Source organism: Rissa tridactyla, chromosome W (assembly GCF_028500815.1).
Source record: "Rissa tridactyla isolate bRisTri1 chromosome W, bRisTri1.patW.cur.20221130, whole genome shotgun sequence".
Classification (NCBI taxonomy): Eukaryota; Metazoa; Chordata; class Aves; order Charadriiformes; family Laridae; genus Rissa; species Rissa tridactyla.
In genome coordinates this window covers 25,424,903-25,440,988 of record NC_071496.1, presented here as the reverse complement: position 1 = coordinate 25,440,988, position 16,086 = coordinate 25,424,903, and the positions used below count along the sequence as shown (strand labels likewise).

Genomic DNA, 16,086 nt, shown 5'->3' with positions numbered 1-16,086 from the left:
TTAGTAAGGCATGACTTTCCATTCATGAACCCATGTTTGCTCTGACCGATGACCGCATTGTCTTTCAAGTATTTTTCAATAACTCCCAGAATAATCTTCTCCATAATTTTACCAGGCACTGAAGTGAGACTGACAGGCCTGTAATTACCAGGGTCTTATTTCTTGCCCTTCTTGGAAATTGGAATAACATTTGTTAGCTTCCAGTTGACTGGGAACTCTCCAGATTCCCAAGACCATCGATAAATAACTGAGAGAGATCTCGCAATAACATCAGCCAGCTCTTTCAGTACCCTGGGATGAATCCCATCAGGCCCCATAGACTTATGTGCATTCAGTTGCAGCAGCAAATCCCATACAAGTTCAAAGTCACCTGGGAGCTTCACTGCCCAAGTCACGGTCCTCCAGCCCAGGGCTCCAGAGGTTCCAGGGCCCATCATCAGTGTTAGAGGCGAAGGCGGCATTAAACATCTCTGCTTTGTCTGTGTCCCTATTTCTGAGGTGACCAACTTCATCAAGTAATGGACCAATATTTTCTTCAGTCCTCCTTTTGCTGTTAGCATACTTAAGAAAGCCTTTTTTGTTATCCACCACAGTACTGGCCAGCTTCAACTCCAGTTGAGCTTTGACTGTACGAATTTTCTCCCCACAGTGGTGAACAGCATCTTTGTAGTCCTTCTGTGTAGTCTGACCTTGCTTTCAAAGTCCATACACTTTGCTTTTCCTTCTAAGTTCCAGAAGGAGACCCCTGCTCATCCAAGCTGTCCTTCTGCCCCACTTACTTGACTTCCAATACATTGGAGTTCCTGCGCTTTTAAAAGATGGCTCTTAAAAAGTGACCAGCATTTATGGACCCCGATACCCTCAAATGCAGACTCCCAGGGGACCTTACTAACTAGTTCCTTCAGCAGCCTAAACTCTGCTCTCCCAAAATCCAGGGTAGTAGCTCTACTGACAGTTTTTCTCGTATCACCAAAGATTTTAAACTCAATCATTTCATGATCACTGTGGTCAAGAGAGCCACCAATCATCACGTCACCCATGAGACCATCTCTATTTACAAACAACAGATCTAGGAGGGCACCTTTCCTAGTCGTCTCTCTTAGTACTTGTATCAAAAAGTTACCTTGCTTCAGGAATTTCCTGGACCTGTTTGTGTCCACTGTCTGATAGTCCCAGTTAACATCTGGGAAGTTGAAGTCACCCATAAGAACAAGGGCAACTGATCTAGAGTTTTCCCTTAATTCCTTATAGAATAATACATTGGTGTCATGGGCCTGGCTGGGTGGTCTATAGTAGACTCCCACAACAACATCCACTTTATTAGCTTTTTCCCCTAATCCTTACCCAGAGGCTCTCAACCATGTTGTCTTGTTTTACTTCAATTGCATAGGTTAGAAGCTGCCAAAGATGACTATCGCATACGTTGTGAAGAACTAGAAAAGGAAACTGCAGAACTGAGACAACAGACTGAAGAGCTTAGTACGTTAGCAGAAGAGGCTCAGTCTTTGAAGGATGAAATAGATGTACTCAGGTAAGCTACGTTCCATTAGCTTTGGGTTATTCTTTTTTAGAATATATAAATAGTTTTAATTCACAGTAAAATTCATATAATTAAAATTAGTCTTCATTAAAACACTTCTTAAGCAATTAAGTAAAAGCCACTGTGGCTATCAAATTGATGGTTCTAACTTATGTGTCAAGCAGTCTGACATCAGATTACTAAGTACCAAAAAGTTCAGTTCAGCTGAATTCAGTCTAGTTTCATACTGTTGAGTATGGCCGTGGGGATTCATTTGTTATTGTTAGCTTACAGGTTTTGGGTGTTTGAAATTTTTGTGAAAACTTTCAAATTGGAGGATATTTTCCTAATGTTGTTTGTTTTCAGTCAAGCTGTGAATTATTTAGGAGTTGGTTACAATTTAAAATAATGATCCAATATTGAGAAAACTCTGTTTGAATGTATTATAAACTGAGCCCTGTCTTGCATTTTTGTTAAAAAGGATTCAGACTCCAAAACTATTCTGGTAATCTTGTATGACTGCTTGGGAAATGAATATAATAGCTGTTAGCATAAATTTGCCATTTCCTTTTTCAGAACACATTTATCCCTGGTTATCTTAAAAAAAAAAAAGTGAAGGACGGAAAATATTATTTTTACTCTGGTAAAGCAGTGGCTTCTGAGGATTAATTTGGAGTTGGAAGGAAATAGGTTGAAATTGTAGGAATGTTAATTTTTTTTTTATTAACATTGGAAGCAGATAAGGAAATTTTAGGAAGAACTATGTCATTCAAAAACACTTCTGATAACAGCACTTTGTGTTAACTAATGGCGGGGGGAGCAGACAACTTGAAAACCAAGACATTTAGTAGCGTGTGAGGATGTTTGTGTTCTTGTGCTCCCTTGGTGTCTGGGTATGTTTTCTACATTGATTTTTAGTCTTCCAAGTACAGATTTGATACAAATGTTCAATCTCTTGTCTTCCCAGGCATTCTTCTGATAAAGTGGCCAAGTTAGAAAGCCAGGTAGAGTCATACAAAAAGAAACTGGAAGACCTGGGTGATTTGCGGCGGCAAGTGAAACTATTAGAAGAGAAGAATACGGTGTACATGCAAAACACTGTGAGCCTGGAGGAAGAACTAAGGAAAGCCAATGCAGCACGTAGCCAGCTGGAGACATACAAGAGACAGGTGAGAACATTATCAGTGCAATAATTCTATGAATTTCTCAACATTTCTTCTTTGCAACATGGCTTATACCTCAAAGTAAAAACCAAACAAAAACAGCTCCTTGTGTTTGGTTCTTTTGTAAATACTTCTTTCTTCCTCCCTCCCTACATTGCTTATTGGTTATTATGTCAAGGTTGTGTTACTTTTGTCAATGAACAGTCTTACCTCTCAAAAAGTAACAGGTTTATCAAATTATTCCTAATTCAAGTTCAGTAGTGGGGCTAGAATTAGAGCTTCTTTCTCAGAAAAGCATCTACTCTTCACTTGAAAATTTCCAACAGTGGGGAATCCACCATAGCCTTGGTAATCTATTCTAGTGGTTAAGTAAGATTTTTTTCTTTAAGTTTCTAACCTGAATTTGTCCATCTCTGTCTAGAAAGTATACATCCTCCTTCCTCTATATCATCCTTGTTGTATATATGCATCAAGAAAAGTACCTTGTGTATCACCAGAGCCCTCAGGAGTGGAGAGCATCTGTTTATTTTCCTTTTCCACTCAGAGGAATGTGACTGTTTCTATAAAGGTGGAGGATGCGTGCATATCTCCTTTTTGCATCTACAGTACATTAATCTGCCATCAGTCTGAGATCCTTTTTTCAGGGCCAGCTTGAGCTTGATTTATGTGTACAGTGCCTTGTCTTTATTCTGACTTCCCTTAACCTTGAAAGGTCATACTACAGGTGTCAATCCACAACAAAATTTAAAAAGATACAAAAACAGGCACCAAGAGCATTGCAAGGCCTGGAGTGATGTGCATCCCTCAAACTTGAAAGCTGTTTCCCTGCATTTAGCCATCTTGATAAGTAGGGCAATTAGCTTGCACCTCCCTGGGCTGATTGTTATTACAGTCCAATTGATTCCCCCAGAAAAAAAAACAGAACTTGGATAAGAAAAAGGCTGAAGTAACATACAATCAAAGGGAAAAGGAAATATAGGAGGAGACACTCTTTCACACACCATTAATATCTCATTTGCTCATAAAAGGAATAATTCCTCTGAATAACACTTGCGTTATCCCTGATGTTTGCATCTGACCATGCTTATTCCAATGATGATGCAGATTTTGAAAGGGGAAACTTTGTTCTTTATGTCTAAGCTGTGCATCTGCAAAGAATATCTCTTCTCCCTCATTCCCAACATTTTGTGGATGAGATTATACAACTGAGGAGCTGATGTGTTGTACAGAACTTTACTGCTGGCTGAGACTGGAATAAGCCCAGGCCTCTAATCTGGTAGACCTGAGTTTCTTTAACCACACTGTCTCAGAACAAACACACAGTCTGTTTGTCTTCAATGTCTATAAAGCTGGGCTCCTCTTGAATACAGCTTTGAGACCAAAACATGAATGAAGAAAGTATAAATATGAAATTGTAGAATCATAGAGTAATAGAATCATAGAATGTGTTGGGTTGGAAGGGACCTTTAAAGGTCATCTAGTCCAACCCCCCTGCAATGAGCAGGGACATCTTCAACTAGACCAGGTTGCTCAGAGCCCCGTTCAGCCTGACCTTGAATGTTTCCAGGGCATCTACCACCTCTCTGGGCAACCCGTTCACCACCCTCATCATAAAAAATTTCTTTCTTATATCTAGTCTAAATCTCCCTCTTTCAGTTTAAAACCATTACCCCTTGTCCTATCGCAAGAAGCCCTGCTAAAACATTTGTTCTCGTCTTTCCTGTAGGCCCCCTTTAAGTACTGGAAGGCTGCTATAAGGTCTCCCCTGAGCCTCCTCTTCTCCAAGCTGAACAACCCCACCTCTCTCAGCCTGTCCTCATAGGAGAGGTGCTTCATCCCTCTGATCATCTTTGTGGCCCTCTTTTGGACCCGCTCCAACAGGTCCATGTCCTTCTTGTGCTGAGGACTCCAGAGCTGGACACAGTACTCCAGGTGGGGTCTCATCAGAGCAGAGTAGAGGGGGAGAATCACCTCTCTCGATCTGCTGGCCATGGTTCTTTTGATGCAGCCCAGGATACGGTCAGCCTTCTCATCTGTGAGTGCACATTGTTGGCTCATGTCCAGCTTTTCATCCACCAGTACCCCCAAGTCGTTCTCAATCCCTTCATCCCCTAGCCTGTATTGATACTGGGGGTTGCCCTGACCCAGGTGCAGGACCTTTCACTTGGCCTTGTTGAATTTCATGAGGTTCACACAGGCCCACTTCTTAAGCTTTTCCAGGTCCCTCTGGATGGCATCCCATCCCCTCAGGCACATCAACCGCACCACTCAGCTTGGTGTCGTCTGCAAACTTGCTGAGGGTGCACTCGATCCTACTGTCTCTGTCATTGATGAAGATATTGAACAGTACTGGTCCCAATACAGACCCCTGAGGGACACCACTTGTTACCCCTTGCCATGTGGACATTTAGCCGTTGGCCACTACCCTCTGGATGCAACCATCCAGCCAATTCCTCATCCACTGAACAGTCCACCCATCAAATCCATACCTCTCCAGTTTAGAGAGAAGGACGTTGTGGGGGACTGCATCAAAGGCCTTACAGAAGTTCAGGTAGATGACATCCGTAGCTCTTCCCTTGTCCACTGATGCAGTCACTCCATCATAGAAGGCCACTAGGTTGGTCAGACAGGACTTGCGCCTGGTGAAGCCATGCTGGCTGTCTCGAATCACCTCCCTGTCCTCCATGTGCCTTAGCATAGCTTCTAGGAGGATCTGTTCCATGATCTTCCCAGGCACAGAGGTGAGGCTGACAGGGCGGTAGTTCCCAGGGTCCTCCTTTCTACCCTTTTTAAAAATGGATGCAATGTTTCCCTTTTTCCAGTTGCCAGGGACTTCACCTGACTGCCATGACTTTTCAAATATCATGGAGAGTGGCTTGGCCACTACATCAGCCAGTTCCCTTGGGATCTTGTTGGGTCCCATAGACTTGTGTATGTTGAGGTTCTTCAGGTGTTCACGAACTTGATCTTCTCTTACAGTGGGAAGGACTTTGCTCCCCAGTCCTTGCCTTGCAGTCCATCCACTCGAGAAGTGTGGGAAGAGAGATTGCCAGTGAAGACTGAGGCAAAAAATTTGTTTAATACCTCAGCCTTCTCCTTGTCTGTTGTTACCAGTTTGCCAGTCTTGGTCATCAGGGGGTTTCTTTGATCTTCCTTTTCTGGCTGACATACCTCTAGAAGCCCTTCTTATTATTCTTTGTATCCATTGCCAAGTTCAGCTCCAGATGCGCCTTGGCCTTCCTGACCCCATCCCTACACAACCGGGCAGTGTCCCTGTACTCTTCCCAGGATACCTGTCCCTGCTTCCACTGCCTGTGCATTTCCTTCTCGCCCTTTAGTTTGAACAGTAGGTCTCGACTCATCCATGCCTGTCTCTTGCCCTCCTTTCCTAATTTCTTATACCTGGGGATTGAGAGCTCTTGCACTGTGTGGAAAGTGTCCTTAAAGATGTGCCAGCTCTGTTCTGCTGCCTTGTCCCTGAGGGCAGTTTCCCAGGGGAGATCCTATTGACTAACTCCTTGAAGAGCTGGAAGTCTGCTTTTCTAAAATTCAGGGTCCTGACTTTACTCTCTGCCTGACCCATATTCCTCAGGACTGAGAACTCCACCAGTACATGATTGCTGCAGCCTGGTCTGCCTTCAGTCTTGACGTCTCCGAGTAGCTCGCTTGCGTTGGTGACCATCAGGTCCAGTATCACATCCCCTCTTGTAATGCTTTACAATGTAAAGCAAAAATGTCTATTACCTGGCTTAAGAAGTTATCCTCAATGCACTCCAGGAGTCTCCTGGATTGCCTACAGCTCGCCGTGCTACTTTTCCAGCAGATGTCGGGGTGGTTGAAGTCCCCCAGCAGGACGAGAGCCTGTGAGCGCAATGCCTCCTGTAGCTGGAGTAAGAAGACTTTGTCAATAGGCTCCCCTTGATGGGGCGGCCTGTAGTAGACACCAACCACAAGGTTCCCTTTGTTGCCTCAGTCTCTGATTCTTACCCATAGGCTTTCAACCTGCTCATGGCTATTCTTCAGAGACAGCTCTTCACACTCTAGCCATTTCTTGACATAGAGGGCAATGCCTCTGCCCCTGCTTCCTCGCCTGTCCCTTCTGAACAGCCTGTGGCCATCGATAGCTGCACTCCAGTCATGGGATTCGTCCCACCAAGTTTCAGTAATGGCAACTAGGTTGTAGCTTTCTAGCAGCATGGTGGCTTCCAACACCTCCTGTTTGTTGCCCATGCTGAGTGCATTGGTGTAGAGGCACTTCAGCTGGGCTGTCAGCTGTGTCACCTTCTTAGAGGAACACCTCTTAATTCCCTTGAGGTATTTCACTGGTGTTTCCCTCTTGGCTCCTATGACCTCAGAAGCCCCTGGCTCATCTCTGTAAGACTTCAAGTGTTCTTCAGTGTAGCCCGCACGTCTCAGAGCAACAGGCTGCGGGCCCTCGCGAGCACCCCATCCCTCTAACCTTGGCACGTGTCCTGGTTTGAGGTAAAACATAACCTATTTTCTTTTCAGTAATTTTACTTTTCAGCTAAGCCTCTTCTTACTAACTGCATTCTCCGAAATGAACGGTGTATTTTTCAGACAGTAGTCCGCTTTCAGAGTGATAAGGCCTTGTTTATAATTCATACCAAGGAATGGTATGCAGAGAGGCTCCTGCTTATACTTATTGCTATAACAACCAAGGTCAGCTAACTTCATTATATGCCCCGTTGGAAGGTCGGAAGCAAAAGAGTGTAGAGGGGTCCCACCTGCAGGGATGAGTGGACAGGGCAAGCCAAAACTGACCAACAGGGTATTTCATCCCATCTGCCCCATGCTCAGTATAAAAGCTGAGGGATCAAAGGGGTCAGCCCTCTTTCTTCAATGGCCAGCGTCCAAGGAGGACTCTGTTCATCTGCCTTTGATCCCAATCCATGCGTTCCTGAATCCAGTTCCTGAGTTCAGCTTCTGTCCATCGCCGAGTCCAGTCTGGGACTTTCCCAGTGCCTGCCAGTGATGTGATCATCATTGTGGGAGCTCAGTACAGTTTTGTATATATTTTGTTATTTTCTTTTTAATATTACTATTATTTTATTTATATAAAAATATTATTATTATTAATTTTTATTATTTTATTATTAATATTTCATTAAAGTAGTTTAGTTTCTTTTAAACTCATAAGTCTCTCTCTCTCTCTCATTCTCCTCTCACTTGGGAGAGAAGTTAGAGAGCATCTGTCGTTAGTTTTAGTGCCCAGCCCAGCCCAAACCATGACAGAGTGTCATCCCACTGCTCGTCACAGGCAAGCCTGATATTGTTCCCCTCCCCCTTCAAGCCTAGTTTAAAGCTCTGTCAATGAGCCTGTGTAAGGGATAATAGAGGATGGTCTGAGTGAGACATGACGGAAAATTACTAGTTGAACCAAACCCAGTATACGTGCCAAGGAAAAAAGGACCTCAGTACTGTTGCTGCAAAAACTATGTGCGTATCCATGAGAACCTGACCTTCGAAGAAGAAGATAACAAAAAGGGAGTACAACAATGTAGTCACGTATCAGACAGCTGCTGTTAGCAAAGCCGGAGCACGAGTCTGGTGGGGCTCGCTGCATGCGCTGGCCACGCGTGCAGCGACTCTAGCCTGTACTTTTCCACTCAGTCCGGTGCAGGATATAAGGGGGCTGTCTCGGGTCAGAGAGGGGGAGAGAGACATGAGCGCACTTTGAAGATACAGGAGACGCCCTGAACACGCTGTGCCTGCCTCCCTCTGCCGTACTGATGTAGCTCCTCGTTATCCTGCTGCTCAGCGGTGCTACTATGGTCTATGGGGTTGGTAAGACTCTCTGAAGTAACTTTTGGGACATTTGGGAACTGCTTAGCAAGGCTTCACAATAAAGCTGAGTTAACTTTTTTTCTTTGTGTGAGCTCTGGTTTGTACATTGGAATCTCTCTAAAAAGAACCCCACTAGCCCCACTAGCTCGTGAACAAAGACCCTATTCCCCCTTTCAGAAAGGTGAACCCTATCTGACGCAAACAAATTAGTTTCCAGGAGTCCTAACTCTGTGTCCTGCTTTAAGTATTAATTATATATCTTCATCTGAGTCTTCATTCAGTTTATGTGTTTGCCAGTCAGTCTTTTCTCTGTTTACTGCTTTCACACTCTGTGGTATGTTATTAACATTCTGGGACTTAGTCTATACTAGTAAAGGCTGAGAACTTTGCTGAGTTGTCTTGTGCTCACTGATCTTTTCTGCTAAGCTTTATTCTTCTCCTTTTTTAGTTTTAAAAGGTCTTTACTGACTTACAGCTTGAAAAATATCTATGAGATTTTGTTAAAAACATATTGCCCCTTGAAATAAAGAAAACTGATAATGAGCCTGCAGCTGAATTTTCATGTTTGTGTATTAATAATCAATAACAAATGTCTAAGCACAAGAAAATTTACCTAATTGCATGAACTGGTACCTGACTTCTGAGTGAGGTTTGTAGAAAAAGAGATGACAAAAGGTTTTGTGAGAGCTTTTTCTTTTCCTTGGCTTCTCTGAAAGTAGGGGGATTATTCTACTATTCCTAAATTCATAGGATTCTACAGCTTTACAGGATTTTACAGGATTACAGTTCATAGGATTATACAGCTTCTCCTGTAAATTTCACTTGTATATAATTACAAAAAGATACTTTATATATTTTTTTTCTTTCTTTTATTTGTGGTGAGGCCTAGTATTTGAATTCTTTTGGTTATACTGAAACATATAACAAATCATGAAAAAGAATTTTAGACTGTCCTGTAGGTAAATATTTCACTTATTTGCCTCATGGCAAAATGGTCATTAACTACTTTCTTTCATATGTTTTAATGTTAATAACTGCAGACAAATTACTGCTTCTTGCTCTCACAGGCAGTGGAATTACAAAACAGATTATTTGAAGAATCCAAGAAAGCTGATAAACTAGATTATGAATCCAAACGGCTGAAAGAAAAATTAGACAACCTCCAAAAAGAAAAAGATGTAAGTTTCATTATATTATTTTTCTAGTAGCAATGAAAGCAACCATTTTTCCTTTATTACACAGAGCTATGGTTATCAAAAATGCTTTTATGGTGAGCTTTTTGAATTCATAAGTTTTATTTTCCACTTAAAATTTTCTAATGTTTGTGTACAAATACATTTTTAAACTTAGTGTTTATATTCTATGGGATAAAGGGACTGTATTAAAATATATGCAACAGATTTTCAAGAGGAAAAGCCCCCACATATAGTGTCTGAAGTTGTTTCTTGACCATTCACCATGAAAAGGATAATAAATGCCAAAGATAATTGTAATGTATTGTGAAAAACTATTTAAAGTAGGTTTTTTGCAGTATCTTCCTAGAACTAAACTCAGAAGTGTGGTTTTTTTCCAAAGTAATGTTCCTTGAGGTAGCATCTGTATGTTTCTCTCTGTGAAATCAAGGCCTCTCTAGCAAGAGGTTTAGGAATCTTGTAGAAGGATGTGTCCTCTATTGTGATTTTCCCTTTCTCTTGTGATCACTAATCACTGATTTAGTTTCTGGTATCATCATGTATATGCAGATACCAGTTTATTATATTCCTCTCTAAGCCACCAACAGACTGAGGTTGGTTGCTCTTGCACTCTCTTGCCAAGAACGATCCTCCATGTTTCTCTGGCATACTCTAGTTTCTTTGACAGCTGGTTTCTGTTTGTGGACATTTTGGGGGGAGTCTGTATATTGGCACTTTAAAGTACCACATGAAACATGGCCAACTCTTTCAGTTAGCAATTGCTCAGGCTTATTTGAAGTGTAAGTCTGTCTTTCCTTCAAGCAGAATCTTTGTAGACACTTCCTGAAGATATTCTATTTCCTGTCTAATCTTTTAATAAATTTCCAGGTCTTGCACTTAGGTAGCACTTGAGCTGAAAATTCTCAGTTATATTCTGCTCACAGACGCAATATATACAAAACATCATCTCCTTGGAATGGATAGCCAAGTAACCTTGACACCATTTAAGGTGAAGTTAAGGTTGAAAGCAGTACCATAAGAAATTTTAAATATATATATATTACAGATATGTTACAAATAACTCAAAAATAAAAGTTTTTGCTCCCTGAAAAAAACCCATAAACAGAAACCAGAAGTAAAATAGGAAAAATATCCCAAAACTCATGCAGGAAATCTGGCACTTGCCTGTTCCTGACAGCACTGACTTAAAAGAAAAAAAAAGAAGCTGATCTAGCAGGAAGTTTGGGGATTTATTTTTAAAATCCTAATTTTAAGAACTCTCGCTCTGCAATTTTAGTCCTTGAAATGATTCCATAGTCATCCAATAGGATCCAAGACTGTTAGAATGCAGCATGAGTAAAAGAAATAACAGGTAGCAGAGCCCTAAGGCTCAAGTACATCTCTTTAGTGACATCTTTTTGAGATGTAACAGAAATAGTGAAATTGCTCTACTGTTCAACATGTAATTCGTCATTCCTTGCTCACATTCAGAAGCAATTTGATTACCAGTGAAGGACTAGGAAGGAAAAGAGTTATAGTAAATGGGCTTACATCACGCTGGTGATCAGTCACCAGTGGGGTTCCCCAGGGCTGAATTTTAGGGCCAGTGCTCTTCAATGTTTTTATAAACGATCTGGAAGCAGGAGTCAAATGTACATTAAGTAATTTTGCTGATGATACTAAACTAGGAGGAGCTGTGGACTCCCTCGAGGGTAGAGAGGCCTTACAGAGAGATCTGGATAGACTGGAGAGCTTGGCAATCACCAACCATATGAAATTTAACAAGAGCAAGTGCCAGATTCTCTACCTGGGAAGGGATAATCCTGGTTATATGTACAAACTGGGGGACGAGAGGCTGGAGAGCAGCCCCGTGGAAAGAGATCTGGTGGTGATCGTCCCACTCTACACTGCACTGGTATGGCCCCACCTCAAGTACTGTGTGCAGGTTTAGGCGCCTCAATATAAGAAGGACATCAAACTATTAGAGTGTGTCCAGAGGGGGGCGACCAAGATGGTGAAAGGTCTCGAGGGCAAGACTTACGGGGAGTGGCTGAGGTCACTTGGTTTGTTCAGCTTGGAGAAGAGAAGGCTGAGGGGTGACCTCATCCCAGTCTACAACTACCTCAAAGGGGCCAGTGGAGGGGGAGGTGCTGATCTCCTCTCTCTGATGACCAGTGACAGGACAGGAGGAAATGGTTTGAAGCTGCATCAGGGGAAGTTCAGATTGGACATTAGGAAAAGTTTAGGAAAAGGTTCTTAACTCATCGCGGCCTACAAATTCCTCAAGAGGGGTAGTGGAGGGGTAAAAAATGATGTGCAACAGCAGCTGAGGGAGAGGAGTGAGAATATGTGAAACAACTCTGCAGACACCAAGGTCAGTGAAGAAGGAGGGGGAGGAGGTGCTCCAGGCACCAAAGCAGAGATTCCCCTGTGGTGAAGACCATGGCGATGCAGGTTATCCCCCTGCAGCCCATGGAGGTCCACAGTGGAGCTGGAGCAGGTGGATGTGCCCTGAAGCTGTGACCCCATGGAGAACCCACGCTGGAACAGGCTCCTGGCAGAAACTGCGGCTTGTGGAGGGGAGACCACGCAGGAGCAGGTTTTCTGGCAAGACCTGTGACCCCACAGGGGACCCATGCTGGAGCAGTCCATTTTTGCAGGACTGCGCCCCGTGGAACGGACCCATGCTGGAGGAGCTCTTGAAGAACTGCAGCCCGTGGGAAGGACCCACGTTGGAGAAGTTCGGGAAGGACTGTATCGTGTGGGTAGGATCCCACACTAGAGCAGGGGAAGAGAGTGAGGAGGAAGCAGCAGCAGAGTGTTATGACCTGACTGCAACCCCCTATTGCCCATCCCCCTGCGCTGCTCAGAGGGAAGGAGGAAGAGAAGTCGGGAGTGAAGTTGAGCCTAGGAAGAAGGGAGGGGTGGGGGGGAAGGTGTTTTTAGATTTGTTCTTATTTCTCATTACCCTACTCTCTTTTTAATTTGCAATACATTAAATTAAATTCCCGAAGTTGAGACTGTTTTGCCCATGACAGTAATTGGTAAGTGATCTCCCTGTCCTTATCTTGACCCTATCTTATTTTCTCCCCCTGTCCTATTGATGAGGGGGAGTGATAGAGCGGCTCGGTGGGCACCTGGAGGCTAGCCAAGGTCAACCCACCACAGTCGAGAAGATCTAAACTTCTAGAGAAGTGGGGCATGCAACCAAAGTTTTTTGACATGAAGAAGGATTGCTTGATTTGTTTTTCTAACTCAAAAGAGGAAAACGTTTATTCTAAAATTGCAAACTCTGTGCCTCTTTTTCATCACAGTGTAATAAAATATGTTTCTTTGCAATATTGAAAGGCTTAATTTCTACACACTATGGACACTCTAACATACCTCCTGAATGGCTGTCATGACAACATGTTGAACTGATTCTTCCATCATCATTATGGTCTGTATGTACTCTGAAAATAAGAGCATTCAGGTGTGTTACTATTTAAGCTTGAGAAAGTCACACAGAACATGAGATCAGTAGTCATATCTTTCCTACAAGATGAGCAGGTGCTACAGATGAAGCTGAAATTTGTAATTACCTTTCAAGTTTCAGGCCAGCAAACTCAAGAAGACATTATAGAAAAAAAAAGTCTATTCAGACATAAATCAAGGCTCACTGGAACACTGCAACATTTGGGGTTATTTTGCCTATGATGGCCACTTTTTTTCTTCCCCATTACCTCCCAAAAGAACTGTCAAGTCCAACCATAAACCTAACACCGCAAGAATGCTGAGCTCAGGGAAGAATGCAAGGAATTGTAAGGAATGTAAGGAATGTAAGGACAATTATTGTAAAGAAAGCTGAACTTATCTTGGCACAAGGGAGACTGGAGGGTAGTCTTTGTTTTAGCTATAGGGCTGTACCAGTGGGTCATCAGGTTGTATAAACAGCCTTCCCTGAGATAATTAGTAGAGAGTAATGGCTTCCTGAGCTAGTCAGACTACCATGTGGGGAACATAAAGTAGAAAAAATGGACAACTAATAAAATGAACTATGAAAAGAGCAACGGGCTTGAGCTAACTTCAACACACGTATTCCTTCCAGGCAACTTGGGACACCCAGTGTTGTGACGGTGAGCACAGAGAGATCAGTAATGGGAATCACATTTGTATTGTGATTCAACTGTCTGTTGCAGTTGCTATATTATGCTTGTATTGTGATTTCAGTATATTGCTGTATCACTCTGCTAAACCAAAATCCCATGTAACATCAAATATCTTCAACTAAGTAAATTTTATATTAAACATTAAACCTTCTTCGTGTGGAATATCTAAAAGAACTTAAGAGAGTATTTAACTCTGAGATGTTAACTAAACAGTCAAGTGGAAGAGAGGTGGCTTAAATTAATAGTTATTTATGTACTTATGGAAGGGAAAACACTTGTAATCTAAATAAGAGGATGGCCAGACTTTCTCCTGCTTAAGGGAAGAATAAAAGTAGTTTCAGGATGAGAGATTAAAGCAATTTAGAACCCTGAGAAAACTGGAAAGGGGAAATTAGCTTAAAAGCTAAGATACACAATACAAGAGGAAGACAACAGTCTTGATAACAGAGCTGCCATTTTGCCTGAAAGGAAACAGAAGTGAGGTGTATTAGGGAGAGACAGCCTTTGACAGAAACTTAGCGTAAATACAGTAAGCATAGCTTTTTCTTTCGCTTATCCACCTACATCTTTTCTGAAGACTCTTGACACTTACCCCGATATCTACTGGAGGGACAACACAACGGGGCATAAGCAATACAGGAGGTTCCTGGAGTGCATTGACGACAACTTCCTGACTCCAATTATAGAGGAAACAATGAGGAGAGGTGCTCATACTCAAAACCAAGGAGGGACTCATGAGGGATGTGAAGGTCAAAAGCAGCCTTGGCTGCAGTGACCATGACATTGGTGGAGTTCAGGGTCCTGAGAGGAGGAGGGTAAAAAGCAAGGTCACAACCCTGGACTTCAGGAGAGCAGACTTTGGCCTCTTCAGGAATCCGCTTGGCAGTGTCCCATGGCATTATCCTGGGACCATTATCCATTTACCCTGAGGAAAAGGACTTGGGGGTACTGGTGGATTAAAAGCTGGACATGAGCCAACAATGTGCACTCGCAGCCCAGAAGGCCAATTGCATCCTGGGTTTCATCAGAAGAACCGTGGCCAGCAGATCGAGAGAGGTGATTCTCCCCCTCTACTCTGCTCTCGTGAGACCCCACCTGGAGTACTGTGTCCAGCTCTGGAGCCCTCAGCACAAGAAGGACATGGACCTGTTGGAGCGGGTCCAGAGGAGGGACACAAAGATGATCAGAGGGCTGGAGCACCTCTCCTATGAGGACAGGCTGAGAGAGTTGGGGTGGTTCAGCCTGGAGAAGAGAAGGCTCCGGGGAGACCTTATAGCGGCCTTCCAGTACCTGAAGGGGGCCTACAACAAAGCTGGGGAGGGGCTGTTTGCAAGGGCATGTAGCCATAGGACAAGGGGCAGTGGTTTTAAGCTAGAGCAGGGTAGGTTTAGATTAGACATTAGGAAGAAGTTCTTTACAATGAGGGTGGTGAGACACTGGAACAGGTTGCCCAGAGAGGTGGTGGAGGCCCTGGAGACGTTCAAGGCCAGGCTTGCTGAGGCTCTGAGCAACCTGATCTAGTTGAAGATGTCCCTGCTTACTGCAGGGGGTTTGGACTAGATGACCTCTAAAGGTCCCTTCCAACCCAACACATTCTATGATTCTATGATCTGGAGGGAAACAGGAACCAAGAAAGTTGGTTGATAGTGAAGGATTGCTTCCTTCAAGCTCAAAAGAGCTCCATCCCAAGGAATATGAAGTCAGGCAAAAATTCCAGGCGGCCTGTATGGATGAACAAGGAGCTTCTGACAAAACTCAAACACAAAACCAAAATATACAGAAGGTGGAAGAAGAGACAGGTATCTTGGGAGGAATACAGAGCCAAGGTCCAAATAGAATTGAATCTGGCAAGGGGCGTCAAAGGCAACAAGAAGGGCTTCTCGAAGAACCTAAGTGGCAAAAGGAAGACTAGGGAAAATGTGGGCCCGCTGCTGAATGGGGCAGGGGACCTAGTGACAAAGGACATGGGAAAGGCGGAGATACTGAATGCCTTCTTTCCCTCAGTCTTTAGCAGCAAGCTCGGACTTCGGGAATCCCATTTCCCAGAGACCAGGGGGAAAATCTGGAGCAAGGAAGACGTATGCTTGGTGGAAGAGGATCAGATCAGGGAATACTTAAGCAACCTGGGCATACATAAGTCCATGGGTACCTATGGGATGCATGATGAGGGCTGAGGGAGCTGGCTGATATCATTAAGAGACCACTCTTGATAATCTTTGATCAGTCATGGTGACTGGAAGAAGTGCCTGAGGACTGGAGGAAAACAAATGCCCCTCCTA

General features: G+C 43.4%; 1 protein-coding gene across 1 annotated transcript in view; it reads left to right on the top strand.

The window, feature by feature from the left end:
• LOC128901960 (protein Hook homolog 3-like) overlaps nt 1–16,086 on the top strand; it is a 120,611-nt gene that overhangs the window by 66,821 nt on the left and 37,704 nt on the right. The window contains exons 10-12 of the mRNA XM_054184165.1: nt 1,391–1,531; nt 2,487–2,688; nt 9,555–9,665. Coding sequence (XP_054040140.1) covers nt 1,391–1,531; nt 2,487–2,688; nt 9,555–9,665 — 454 coding nt within the window. The remainder of the gene's footprint in view (nt 1–1,390; nt 1,532–2,486; nt 2,689–9,554; nt 9,666–16,086) is intronic.